At 46.6% G+C, this 13,856-nt stretch overlaps 1 protein-coding gene across 2 annotated transcripts in view; it reads right to left on the minus strand.

The window, feature by feature from the left end:
* Positions 1 to 284: 284 nt before the first annotated feature.
* LOC144498650 (protein Wnt-7b) overlaps positions 285 to 13,856 on the minus strand; it is an 87,366-nt gene continuing 73,794 nt past the window's right edge. For both annotated transcript variants that reach the window (XM_078220097.1, XM_078220096.1), the window contains exons 3-4: positions 9,782 to 10,053; positions 285 to 1,532 (exon numbers count right to left, since the gene is read on the minus strand). In XM_078220097.1, coding sequence (XP_078076223.1) covers positions 1,053 to 1,532; positions 9,782 to 10,053 — 752 coding nt within the window. In that variant the 3' untranslated portion in view covers positions 285 to 1,052. The remainder of the gene's footprint in view (positions 1,533 to 9,781; positions 10,054 to 13,856) is intronic.

Raw genomic sequence — 13,856 nt, forward strand, 5'->3', positions numbered from 1 at the left:
TCAGCCATACCTGTAGCATATAATATCCCTTTGTCCCAGCATTCAGGAACTTCCTTTCAAAATAAATTAATTATTTTAAAGCATATTTGAATCTATGAATACCTTGATGTAAATTTTAAAATTAATTTGTTCATGATTCCCTCTATATCAGTCCAGCCATGCTTCTTGTTAAACAATTGATGTATATGCAGAGTAGTGTCAGAGAAATATTGGGGAAATATCCAAATGAATGTGTTATAAGTCAGGAAAGAATCTAACAAGTTTACCTTAAAAAAAATTACAATATTACTACCCGTTAGTGCTTAGTTTTACTTTCATTCTATAACATAAATAAAATTTTCTTTAGGTATCCAAACAGCTCCAGTGAGACTGGACAAGACACATATTTAGTCATTTTCAAATGAAATGATCTGCACGTCTTCCTGTTTTGCTCTGAATGTCAGCACATCATTTCTGGGATGATGCAACTCAGTCATTTCCAGTCCTCAATAGCACTGAACAATGTTTGTGTTCCTTTGCCATCTGTTGACTCTCCTAGTATTCAGTTACTCACTTTGCTCCACACTTTTGTTTGATGTGCGCAAGTATTATTTTTGTTTTCTCAAAGCATAGGATTGTGCCATTGTCGAGCAGAATTTCTTGTGGAGAATATGAAAGTGGGGAGAGATTGTAAAGTGCACAGCATTCTGGGAGTTGTAGCTTGTTCACCCACTACTTGCCATACAGATATCAATAATACTGCCCATAAGAATGGACTGCAGCTCCCAGAGTGCATTGCAATTGTTGCAGACTCACACTGGTATTACTTAATGTCAAATTGCATCTGACTCCTCTTCTCTGATGATCATGAGATGGAAAGGGCAGCCAACCTATAACATCCTTTTAAGCAAAGAGTGCATTTTTTAAAAAAGTAGATATGCTGTGGTAGATTGGTATTAAATTCCATTCTTCTTTTGTTGATTCCTTCTCATTTCTTTCCTCTCCGTTTCTCTTTCATTGTGTCTCTTTTCCCCCTAGCGTTAAATGTCTTTTTTTCTGTCAGGGTTACTTCCTCACTTGCAGGTGAAGACTTCAGTCCTTTCGCTGCATGTGTTGCACTTGACAAAGCAGCACCAATGGAACTTGCAGTTGCACTGCCACACTTTGGTATACTGGTGGGTATTGTAACCTCGACCACAGCACATCAGGTCGCAACCATCTCCATGGTGAGAGGTGCGGTTACATAATCTTCCCTGTGTGCCCACACTACCTGTTGAGCTGTCCTCCTCGCAGTAGTTCGGTGATCGCTCTATGTAAACTAGATCTGTGTCCATGGGTTTTCGATAGGTCCTGGGTTTCTTGATTTTAAGAAAGGTGGGCTGTCGTAATCTGGTGGCCCTGACAGCTTCAACATGAACAGCCTCGCTGTACTTTTCTTTCAAGATGTATCCAATCTCTCGGAATTTGGGAAGAGTTGTCCAACACGTCTTGGTTGTACACGAACCAGAGACGCCGTGACATTTGCATTCCAACTTCATTCTTTCTTCCAAAATCTATTGAAGTTAGAATAACAAGTATTACATATGAACATTAAATTACTGACATTGTGCTCTTTATCAATATCTTGACTTCAGTTTTGCCTTATTTGAGATTTGAGTTATAATGAGAAAGTATCCTTGGTTGCTCTGCAGTAAGTATTGGGGGGTGCTAGTCTTTGATGGTAAGGCAAGATTTGCATAATTTGCTGGTTTGTAAACTTATAGAACTGTAAAAAGCTATTCAGTTAATTTATTTGAACAAATTTGCTGTCAGTGTATTGTCTTGTTTTTTTCTTTAACTTTTGTTAATATTTGAAATAACCACCCTCCATATTTTATCTTTTCAGTTAAGACAAGTCTGGCTGGATTTGCAGAAAGAAGAAGGAAGGACCAGGGTATGAAGCAATTAGGTGGATGGGTGAAGTGTTCACTTTGAATTCCAATTACAGGCCAGGCCTGCAGAATTTTAAGCTGCCTTTTGCATTTCAGACATTAACAGACTTGAATTTTCAGTTTTTTGGGGGGGATTCTTTAAGACCACTTTAAATCGATGAGAATGAGTTAAACCCTCAGGATTCCAGTGCAATGTTACAAGTTTTCTCCTACCTACTGATTTCTTGAAATTCTCTATTCCATCATCACTTTACACAACCATTTCAGTGTATTTTTCCTTATTAGCTCCCTGTATTATGTAACTACCTGGTCCCTGGATTTTCCTTACACATGTGATTCCTCCATTCTTTGCTTTCATTACATTTGATTTAGTAAAATTGTATATGTTGAAACCATCTTAGTGTATGTTGGAATTTTCTGGGGAAGGTCCACCTAAAAAGTCCCAATAAGTCTTTTAGACTAGTTTTGTCTCATGGCAGTTAACTTTGATACCTTTGAAGTTGTTTGACTTGATGTACACCTAGTGGAAGGTTTCCCTTCCCACCATCCGAAGAGTCAGCAGGGAACACATCCCCGGCCAACATTGCCTGTCCTGCAGCCATTTCACTCTCGAATGAATATTAATGGGCTGCAGAAGGGACTTCTGCAACTCGCTTGGGAGGAGGTCCTGCCTTAGAGAGTTGCCAGCCTGTCTGATTGGTCATTAACTCTCTAGCCCATGCAGCAATAGGAGCTGCAGTGGACGGAAGTGGAAGTTCATGAAGTGCATGGTGCTTCGGTCCTGGGAGTGCACGGAAAGGGGCGTTTATGGGAGGGGCAGGTAGGGAAGGCCTCGGGATGGATAGTGCAGGACTCGGGTGTTGGGGGAGAGGTGGTGTAGGAGGAGGGAGATCCAGTGGCCACCGGACCTTGGGGGTGGGGGCTTCGGATGGAGTCACCACTCCCTTCTTCCTGTCTGAGGCCTAAACCTGATCACTTTTGAGTTTCCCTCACATCACACCCAGGAAATTCTCCTGCCCCAGAAATTGAGGCTGGGTGGAAACTGGCCCTTAAGTGGTCAATAATTGGCCACTTTAGATCCTCATTTGGGGCAAGGTCTGCCAACCTTGTCCAAGCCTTGCCCGCCACAGCATGAAATCACAGAATTGGGGCAAGAGCCCAACAGGAAACCCATTTGTTCTATTTCATACTCCCCCCACCGCCTAAATACCTGCTCGCGGAACAGCGTGAAAGAGAGGCCCTAGGTTAGAGGTACTACAATTCTGCCACTAAATAAAACTGGTTTCCTTTCCCAAATATGTGAACAGCATTCCTTACTGTATTTAATAGGAATGGTTTGATTTTCCACATCAGTTTGTTCTCCATGTTTGAGGTACTTGTACACTGGAAATTGCTTTCTGTGTCCAACCACCAGCCACTAAATTACAGCTACTTAACCCAGCAGCAAAGTCATTGGATCCACCAGAAACTGGCTCTGAGTTTCTGCCACTAGAATTAAGCAGTTTAAGCTAATCTCCCAGAATCTAAACTAAACAAACTCCACAAACCACCTTGTGGTAAATTGCATCAGCACTTGGATTGATCCTTTAAATCTCAGGTGTGTTGAGGTACATGACAACCAGTGAGAAAAGGCTTGTGTGCTCCAGTAAACTGACAGACTCTTAGACTGCACAGAGACAGAAAATTACCGAAAAGCATGAAGCTCAGCCTTTTAATTGGATCAACCTGTTCTCTCACATCACTGATTTGAGTCTTTGACACAAGTTCAGGGTGAACCAGTTTTGCTATTTACTCCACCTGCTTCCTACAGTTAAGAAGTTTCAACTGTTATTCGGAATGCAACGTTTTTTTGTTTCTGCTTCTTTCTGTTGTCAGTCAGGAATGTGGAATATGTCTCGCGGAATGTGAAGTTTGTGTTTGCTCAGTTCCTGTACTACTGGTTATGAATCGGTTCTTCAGTCCACTCATCTCTTTGCCAGGAACCAATGACCCCTAACTAACCAATCAATGGACTTCAGATAGTATATTAACATGACCTAATACTAATTAGAATATGCAGATTTCAACTGGAAAGATTGGGCTTCTGAAACAATGGGATAATAATTAATTATGATATAAGTTGATTAGCTAATAAGCAATCTGCAATGTATCCCTTTGCTTTTCTTACCTAACTATTGATTGTTTTGTAACCCAGATGCTGCCCATGTACCATTCAAACTAAATAAATCCCACCCCAAATAAGTGTAATAGTCAAGTACCCATTATAAAATTATAGATGCCCAGTCTGTAAGGGGTGTGTAAAGATTGGATTTTTAGCTCTTTAAGTACTAGTTGCAAATGTTCATGCTTACATGCACTTAGCTGACATGACAAAATTTAAACCATCTGTACTTCAAACTGTAAATTATAAAATTATATCACAGATAATTTCTCCTATATCAGATATTGACATTCTGAAAGTTTGACTTAAAAAAATTGAAAGATTTGGTTCCATGTTACTGCATCCAATGAAGACAAATAATAATTCACATTGTACATGGTTTTTATTGTCATACTTGCTGGACAGCTAGCTGTAAATTAGTTTAGCTAACATATTGACTAACCAAACCAAAAGTGCACAAGCCAAATTCCTGCAGAATCAATGGTGTGCAGCCAGTGCTGAGGAAACCCTTAGCCAAAGAGCAGACTGGCAGCAAGTAGCAGTAATGTAGTATTCTGGATTTTTGGCTGAGCACATTGTTCATTGAAATTTCCACACTAACGTAACCCTTCAACTTTATGTAAAATTGCTAACTGATGCATCTTTTGTGTATGCAAGGTTTACTTTTGTCCTTCTTCTTTCATATCCTATTCAACTGTGATGTTTCCATCTTCACATCCACTCCCTTAGAACATAGAACATAGAACAGTACAGCACAGAACAGGCCCTTCGGCCCACGATGTTATGCCGAGCTTTATCTGAAACCAAGGTCAAGCTATCCCACTCCCTATCATTCTGGTGTGCTCCATGTGCCTATCCAATAACCGCTTAAATGTTCCTAAAGTGTCTGACTCCACTATCACTGCAGGCAGTCCATTCCACACCCCAACCACTCTCTGCATAAAGAACCTACCTCTGATATCCTTCCTGTATCTCCCACCACGAACCCTATAGTTATGCCCCCTTGTAATAGCTCCATCCACCCGAGGAAATAGTCTTTGAACGTTCACTCTATCTATCCCCTTCATTATTTTATAAACCTCTATTAAGTCTCCCCTCAGCCTCCTCTGCTCCAGAGAGAACAGCCCCAGCTCCCTCAACCTTTCCTCATAAGACCTACCCTCCAAACCAGGCACCTTGCGACAGACCAGTGAAACTTCCACTTCTCACAGGCACTGATCTTTTCACTCTGTGACGCCTAACAGGAGGACTGTATTTAAAAAATAGATTTGAGTTTGTATCATGTCTTTCACAACCACAGGATGTCCCAAAGCATGCTACATTGAATTAAGTACCTTTGAAGTATAGTTGCTATTGTATGGGGCCAACCTTTGTTTCCCTACACTCTCTCTAACCATTCAGAGGTGGAATCATAGAATCCTACAGTGCAGAAAGATGCCATTCAGCCCATCGAGTCTGCACCAACCACAATCCCACCCAGGCCCTATCCACATATCCCTACATATTTACCCACTGACCCCTCTAACCTATGCATCCTGGGACACGAAGGGGCAATTTAGAATGGCCAATCAACCTAGCCCGCACATCTTTGGACTGTGGGAGGAAACTGGAGCACCCAGAGGAAACCCACGCAGACACAGGAAGAATGTGCAAACTCCACACAGACAGCGACCCGAGCCAGGATTCGAACCCAGGTCCCTGGAGCTGTGAAGCAGCAATGCTAACCACTGTGCTACCGTGCCGCCCCAGAGTATTGCACTGACTTGGGGCAAGCTCTTTGGTTATGCTGCTGAAATCTGTCAAAGCAAAACTGAAACCTGTGTGTCAGCTTGGCTCAGCGGTATCCTCTTATCCTCTGCATCAGAAGGTTGTGGGTACAAGCTCAATTCTCAACATGAGACATATTGTAGGCTGACACTTCAGGTGGTATCTTAGAAACCTATGGTAGCATTAGAACAAGAACAGGGCATTCTCTCCGTGACCTGATCAAGTAATATCATCCAAAAAAAAACTAAACGCATTGTGGGATTTTGTTGTGCACAAAATGGCTGTCATGCTCAGCAATAAGAGTGACTGCACCACAAACGTAATTTACTGAGTAAATTAGATAATATGGTATGGAGTGAGTCAAGTGTCGGTGGGGGACAGCAATCATATCACAAGGTTTAGGTTGGCTATTGAAAAAGACAAGGAGAAATCCAGAGTAAGAATAGTTAATTGCGAGGGGACCAGGTGAGAATGAATCTGGCCCAAGATAAAATCAAAGATAGGCAGAGAAAACTAATGGAATAAAGGGCTGCCTTTAAAGAGGAGATCATCATGTACAGTCAAGGTATATTCCCATGAGGTGACAAGATAGGCCAAACAAATCTAGAGCTCCCTGGACGACAAGAGAGAGACTCAGATGAAGCAGAATATGACAGATGTTAGCTGGATAATACAATTGTGAAGCAGGCTCAATATAGAAGGTTCAGAGGAGAAGCGAAAAAACACTTGATTAACCCCGATAAAACAATGGTCTGGATGTGGCAAGACCTGCTGTAGAGAATGCAGCAGACGGACCAGCAAAAGGTCTGTTGGCTTTCGGCAGGACTGGATGATCCCACCCAATGGTTCAGTCTCATCTGGAGTATTGTGTCCATTTCTGGGCACCACACTTTTCAAGGATGTGAAAGCTTCAGAGAAGGTGGAGTAAAGATTTTCTATAATGGAACACCTGTTATATGGATATACTGGAGGAGCTGGGACTGTTCTCATTGGAGAAGAAAAGTTTGAGAGGAGATTTAATAGCAGTATTCAAAATCATGACGGATCAGGGCAGAGTAGATATGGAAAAACGTCCTATTCGTAGATGGATCAAAAATCAGAGGGCACCAATTTAAGGTGATTGGCAAAAGAAGCAATGGTGACATAAGGAAAGACTATAGAAGTTCTATAAAATCCCTACAATGCAGAAGGAGGCCATTTGGCCCATTGAGTCTGCACTGACAACAATCCCGCCACCCCACATATTTACCCCGCCAATCCCTCTAACCTACACATCCGATGACACTAAGGGGCAATTTAGCATGGCCAATCAACCTAACCCGCACATCTTTGGAGTGTGGGAGGAAACCGGAGCACCTACAGGAAACCCACACAGACACGGAGAATGTGCAAGCTCCACACAGACAGTGACCCAAGCTGGGAATCGAACCCAGGTTCCTGGAGCTGTGAGGCAGCAGTGCTAACCACTGTGCCACTGTGCCACCCTTTTTAAGCCCTTTTTAAGCAGCAAGTGGTTAGGATCTGGAAAGTTCTGCCTGAGAGGAAATTCAATCGATGCTTTCAAAAGGGAAATGGATAATTATCTAAAGGGAACAAATTGCAGGTTTATGGGACGAAGGCAAGGGAGTGGGAATAGATTAATTGCTCTTGCAGAGAGCTGACACACACATGACAGGCTGAATAGCCTCCTTCTGAGCTGTAAGCATTCTATGATTCAATGATTTATAAGAACTTTGAAATGTTTCTGAGAGATATGATACGATGTTATATAGATACAGATTCTTTCTTTGAGAATCAAAACTCAACTCAGCAATCCCTGAATAAACCCTTATTACAACCTGCTGAGCATGTTCAGCTGTTAAAATATATTCATGCTAAGCAGCACGGCAGTACCTTTTATAATGCAAAGATCACAGGTTTGAATCCTAGGGCAGCTTACCAATCAAATCTATCTGTTCTACTTGTGACCAGTGTTTAGCATGATACCCTTGTTTAGTACAGTGTTACATGTTATTGGGGCAATTCATAATGAGAGGGTGTGAAAAACTGAGCAAACTTGGCATGGAAAATGGTCTTCTATCATGCCACATTGTGGAGGAAATACTTATTGTGGAAACTAAGCAAATATTCCTAATCCTGAGCTAAATGAGAGCAGGGAATTTAAATGCTGGTTGCAGCTGGCTTTTGATTGAAGATTCTCTGGACTGATTGTTTAACATCTCCTCGATATTGGGGATCATATCAAACCACCTCCCAGAAACTGTTGTAGACTTATAGGTATGGTGCTTCAAACTGATGGAATAATAGTCTGCTGAAGTAATCAGGCCAGGGGCTGAGCAGGGGGGTGCCCCAAACAATATGATGTGCGGTGCAATTCTGGTGTAAACTGAGCATGCACCTCACCATTTTGGCACTTGCAGTGCTGTCTTTCACTGACTAACAAGCACAGTACAATCAAATTTGCAGGCTCTAATGTTCTGGTTGCATGGAATGAGGGATGAATATTGGTCAGGACACAGGAAGAACTCCAGCTTTTCATTAACTTGCGGCAGGTGGGCTTTTATATCTAATTGAGAAGGTAGGCCTTTAATATCTAGAGTACCTCCCACGGCGTAGCATTCCCTCAGTACTACAGTGAGGTATCAGCTTGTATTAACTCGGGAGTTGTGCATCTCTGCGGGAGGAAACCGGAGCACTCAAAGGAAACCCACAGAGGTACGGGGAGAATGTACAGACTCCGCACAGACAGTGACCCAAGCCAGGAATCGAATCCGGGTCCCTGGCACTGTGAGGCAGCAGTGCTAACCACTGTGCCACCATGCCACCCCAAGGATTGTTTGCACAGGTAGAGCAACTGCAATCTAATGTAATGTAAAATAGTTCATTGTACATGAAGGAACATGTATTTGTGTACACCGAAATCTTGCTCCCATTCCTGTCGGCAGGATCTTACGATCCCACCAACAATGCACCTTGCCGTGGGTTTCCCAGTAGTGAGGGGTGTGTTCAACGGAAAAATCCATTGACAATGGCGGGACTGTAATTTCTCGTTGCCAGCAAGCATGCGCCACCTCCCGCCCCTGTGGAGAGGGAGAAAAATCCTATCCATATTCCCTGCCACAATTTCAAGATATCACAAAGTATTTTCCAGCTAATGAAGCATTTCTGAAATGCAATGCAGGAAATGTGAGGTGTTTTGAGATGTTTCTGGGAGATGTAATAAGGCACCAGATAATTGCAAGTCTTTTATTTTCTTCTGGCTATCTTCAAATATTAAGTTTGTAATCTGATTACGTGCTCCCTCCATCCTTGTGATTAACAAGCCTTTCAGTCCTATTTTCAGATGGCTGTTCCTTCCTTGGCCAAATGCCAAACCATCTGCTGAGAACTGTACAGAAGTGGCACAAGCTGAGTTGTCTTCTTATATTCCTTATGTTGAAGCACCGAATCTCACCCTTGGGCTTCAGTTTAAATATCTTGTAGCAATTGTTAAGGGGCTGGAAATGTTTCTCTGTTTATTTACATATTGGAAGATTTACTGCATCTGTTTGGGTCCAGCACAAATTAACAGTGCTCGTGTCTCTCAAATTAGCACTGGAAATGCTAATTCTTGGCCTAGCTGTTGTTGCTCACAAGTCTACAGTTCAATTTTATCCCCAAAATGACTGCATTAAGACTAATGGTGGGCAGTCTCACTGAGGGCACAAAGCAGGCAGTGTGGAGATTGTGCTGTGACAGTATAGGGCTCAACATTGCTGAAAAAACGTGAGGGGTTCTCTGAACTTTATCTAACCCATGCTTGACTTGCTGTGCAGAGACAAAAGAATTTCATCTTGGAATATCTCACTGATGAGCACAAATACACACAAAAAGTCTACATATGCATCAGATACATTGGAATTGAAGTTCTCCCTGTTCAGTGTGCAAGACGCACAGATTTTACCTTTCTCCCAGCCTCATTGTTATGCAGATTCATCAGCCTCCTGGCATTTTTTTTTATTTCCCTTGCATCCACGAATTTCCTTGAGAAATCGATTCCATATTTGATGTCTGCAGAACAGCCTCCCCATTTCCAGCCTTCCTCTTGGTTGTAGTAGCCCTGTTTCTCTCGATCACAGCCACAGTTACTCAGGTTTCCTTGACTACATGCAGCAGTCACTGCATGAGCTACACCAGCCGCGGTGATGGCATAAGTGAATGCTGCTTCTCTGCTACCTGTAGGCACAGGATGGCAACCATTAGGACATCAGGCACCTGTGGGCTTTTTGATAACCAAATTATTTTTAAAGCATTAATGAAACAGTGCATGGGCTGACGCTTCATTTCATCACAGAATATCTAACAATCCAGCAGACTGAATGAGAAATGAACATTCTTAGTCTGATATTGTGGAGACCATTCACTGAAGTTCTTGGAATGCGCCATCTAAAATGAAAAAAAACTTTCTCATCATTAGAAGCAAGAACAGACATGAACTCATCTATTTATTCATTGAAACTAAACAGGCTGGCAGCAAGAGCAGCTGAGATTGAGATGATAACGTTTTTGAATAGATGTTAGATAGGTATTTAGTTGGGAAAAGGATAACTGTTTCTAGGGATAGATGCAGGCTGGAGTTTTCCAGCCCCTCTCCCGTGGCAGGTTTTCCCGGGCGGAACATTGCTGCAGAGGCAGGCGCCAATAGTTTCAGTGGGAGAACAATTTTGAAATCTTACTGAACTCGACAGGCTGAGTGAGTGATGTAATATCACAAAAAGGTCAGCAACATTAATGCAGAGCATCAATTTTCAGGATTTACTGAATCTAAGAGATAAATTAATAATAGAGGATACGAGATGATAGTGGCTGACTGTAACAATATAAAGGAGTTGGATTATCACTGAAAAGTAGTCATTCCTGCAGCAGCAAGCTTAATAATCCGTACACTGGTCGAGAAACTATCTGCAGCTTAGGGTTAGTGTCCTCTACTCGCCCCCCCCCATCCCCCCCCCGGCTCCCTCACCCCCAACACCTTCGCCCCCTCCCCCCCCCGACACCTTCGCCTCCCCGACACCTTCGCCCCCCCGACACCTTCGCCCCCCGACACCTTTGCCCCCGACACCTTCGCCCCCCACCCCGACACCTTCGCCCCCCCACCCCGACACCTTCGCCCCCCACCCCGACACCTTCGCTCCCCACCCCGACACCTTCGCCCCCCCCGACACCTTCGCCCCCCCCGACACCTTCACCCCCCCCCGACACCTTCGCCCCCCCCCGACACCTTCGCCCCCCCCCCCCGACACCTTCGCCCCCTCGGACCCCTTCGCCCCCCCGGACCCCTTCGTCCCCCCGGACCCCTTTGCCCCCCCGGACCCCTTTGCCCCCCCGGACCCCTTCGCCCCACCGGACCCCTTCGCCCCCCCGGACCCCTTCGCCCCCCCCGGACCCCTTCGCCCCCCCGGACCCCTTCGCCCCCCCGGACCCCTTCGCCCCCCCGGACCCCTTCGCCCCCCCGGACCCCTTCGCCCCCCCGGACCCCTTCGCCCCCCCGGACCCCTTCGCCCCCCCGGACCCCTTCGCCCCCCCGGACCCCTTCGCCCCCCCGGACCCCTTCGCCCCCCCGGACCCCTTCGCCCCCCCGGACCCCTTCGCCCCCCCCGGACCCCTTCGCCCCCCCCGGAACCCTTCGCCCCCCCGGAACCCTTCGCCCCCCCGGAACCCTTCGCCCCCCCGGACCCCTTCGCCCCCCCCGGACCCCTTCGCCCCCCCCGGACCTCTTCGCCCCCCCCGGACCCCTTCGGACCCCTTCGCCCCCCCCGGACCCCTTCGCCCCCCCCGGACCCCTTCGCCCCCCCGGACCCCTTCGCCCCCCCGGACCCCTTCGCCCCCCCGGACCCCTTCGCCCCCCCGGACCCCTTCGCCCCCCCGGACCCCTTCGCCCCCCCGGACCCCTTCGCCCCCCCGGACCCCTTCGCCCCCCCGGACCCCTTCGCCCCCCCGGACCCCTTCGCTCCCCCGGACCCCTTCGCCCCCCCGGACCCCTTCGCCCCCCCGGACCCCTTCGCCCCCCCGGACCCCTTCGCCCCCCCGGACCCCTTCGCCCCCCCGGACCCCTTCGCCCCCCCGGACCCCTTCGCCCCCCCGGACCCCTTCGCCCCCCCGGACCCCTTCGCCCCCCCGGACCCCTTCGCCCCCCCGGACCCCTTCGCCCCCCCGGACCCCTTCGCCCCCCCCGGACCCCTTCGCCCCCCCGGACCCCTTCGCCCCCCCGGACCCCTTCGCCCCCCCGGACCCCTTCGCCCCCCCGGACCCCTTCGCCCCCCCGGACCCCTTCGCCCCCCCGGACCCCTTCGCCCCCCCGGACCCCTTCGCCCCCCCGGACCCCTTCGCCCCCCCCGGACCCCTTCGCCCCCCCGGACCCCTTCGCCCCCCCGGACCCCTTCGCCCCCCCGACCCCTTCGCCCCCCCCGACGCTTTCGCCCCCCCGACGCTTTCGCCCCTTCGCCCCCCCCGACGCTTTCCCCCCCCCCAACGCTTTTGCCCCCCCGATGCTTTCGCCCCCCCCAACACTTTAACCCGCCAACCTTTCCTCTGCTACTCACACCAAACCATCCTTGGCCCCTCTCCCCATTTACTGCACTCTTACCAGTGCTTGGCGAGGACCCTGACATTCTGAATCAAGTCTAACATCGATGAAGCTGAAGCTGAAGCTGCTGCGTGGAGAAAACCCTCCACCCTGCCCAACCCGTTGGACCAGAGGACCCACCCGGACTATGTGTTCCTTCAAGCTCCAGTAGCTTCAGGCCTCTCATCCTTTCTCTGGATGTCCGTGATGTGAACAAGGCCCTGAAGATAGGCCCCGACATTTGCACACATGGTAAAGCAGACGTGTTCTGGACCAGTACGTTTTCCCACTGGTGTAACGCAGAATCAGAAAGATTCCGGATGGGCCTTTATCTGCCTTCCATTAACAGGATGCAGATCGGTTTCATGCCAGCCTCCAGTGAGATTCCCAATCTGCCATGGTGGCACCAATGGAAATCTTACAGGAAATTCATGCTGGTGTGAAACCGAGATTTGGACTCCTGCTGAATTCTCTCCTTCCCACCACCCCCATTCCCCCAAAACCATTGAATTGAACCTGCCGGTGGAGACATGGGAGAATTCCTCTGCATCAATGAATTAGATTTTGAAGTTCAATGCTCATATTTGTAGATGGCACCAAATTATCAGAGGCAACTGAGTCTGAGAAGGCAGCTCAGAAAATACGAAATGAATTGGACAAACTGTAAGTGGAAGAATGACAGATAAAATATAATACAGGAAACTTTAAAGTACTGCACCTAGGGAGGAAAAATGGACAACACGCAATTCTCCATGAGTGGTGTTGAAATATCTAAGAGCTGAATGAGATCGAAGTGTAAGAGCAGACTTGACACTGACCATGGCAAGCTACATCAACAAAGCAGCTGGAATTTTGAATTCTACAGTCAGAGCAGTACAGGAGATTAGATGTTGGTGTTCTTATAGACACAGAGAGCAAATTAAAAGTTCCTTATATCCAACCATGATTGCTGGAAGCAAAGTGGATAGCTTTCAAACGAAACTGATGTTGAGTACAAAACATAGGAAAGCACACAAATTATTTTGCTTGCTAGTCAAGCCACACCTTAAATACTGTATTCAGGTATAGTAATCATAGGGATGACATTCAGGTGCTGGAAGCATAACAGGGGAAGAGCTTTAACATCCAATATCTGTGCTGAGGAAATAATAGAATAAATTTGCTTTTTAGCCTTCAAAGCAGACAATTAGAAGGTGATCTTATAGTGGCAGATAAATAGTTAATGATAGAAACAAGTAACTCTCAAACTGTTTCAAAATGAATTGCAAGTTTCAGACAAGGGGGCACACATTCTATGAGTAAAATATAAGTTAAGATGTCTATTGAATAGATATTTAAATAGAATAATTGAGGTAGATGCTTTGGAATTATATAATACATTAGATATTGCAAAGGTGAACACTGTGTCTTAATT

The sequence above is a fragment of the Mustelus asterias genome, chromosome 9 (assembly GCF_964213995.1).
Source record: "Mustelus asterias chromosome 9, sMusAst1.hap1.1, whole genome shotgun sequence".
Taxonomy (NCBI): Eukaryota; Metazoa; Chordata; class Chondrichthyes; order Carcharhiniformes; family Triakidae; genus Mustelus; species Mustelus asterias.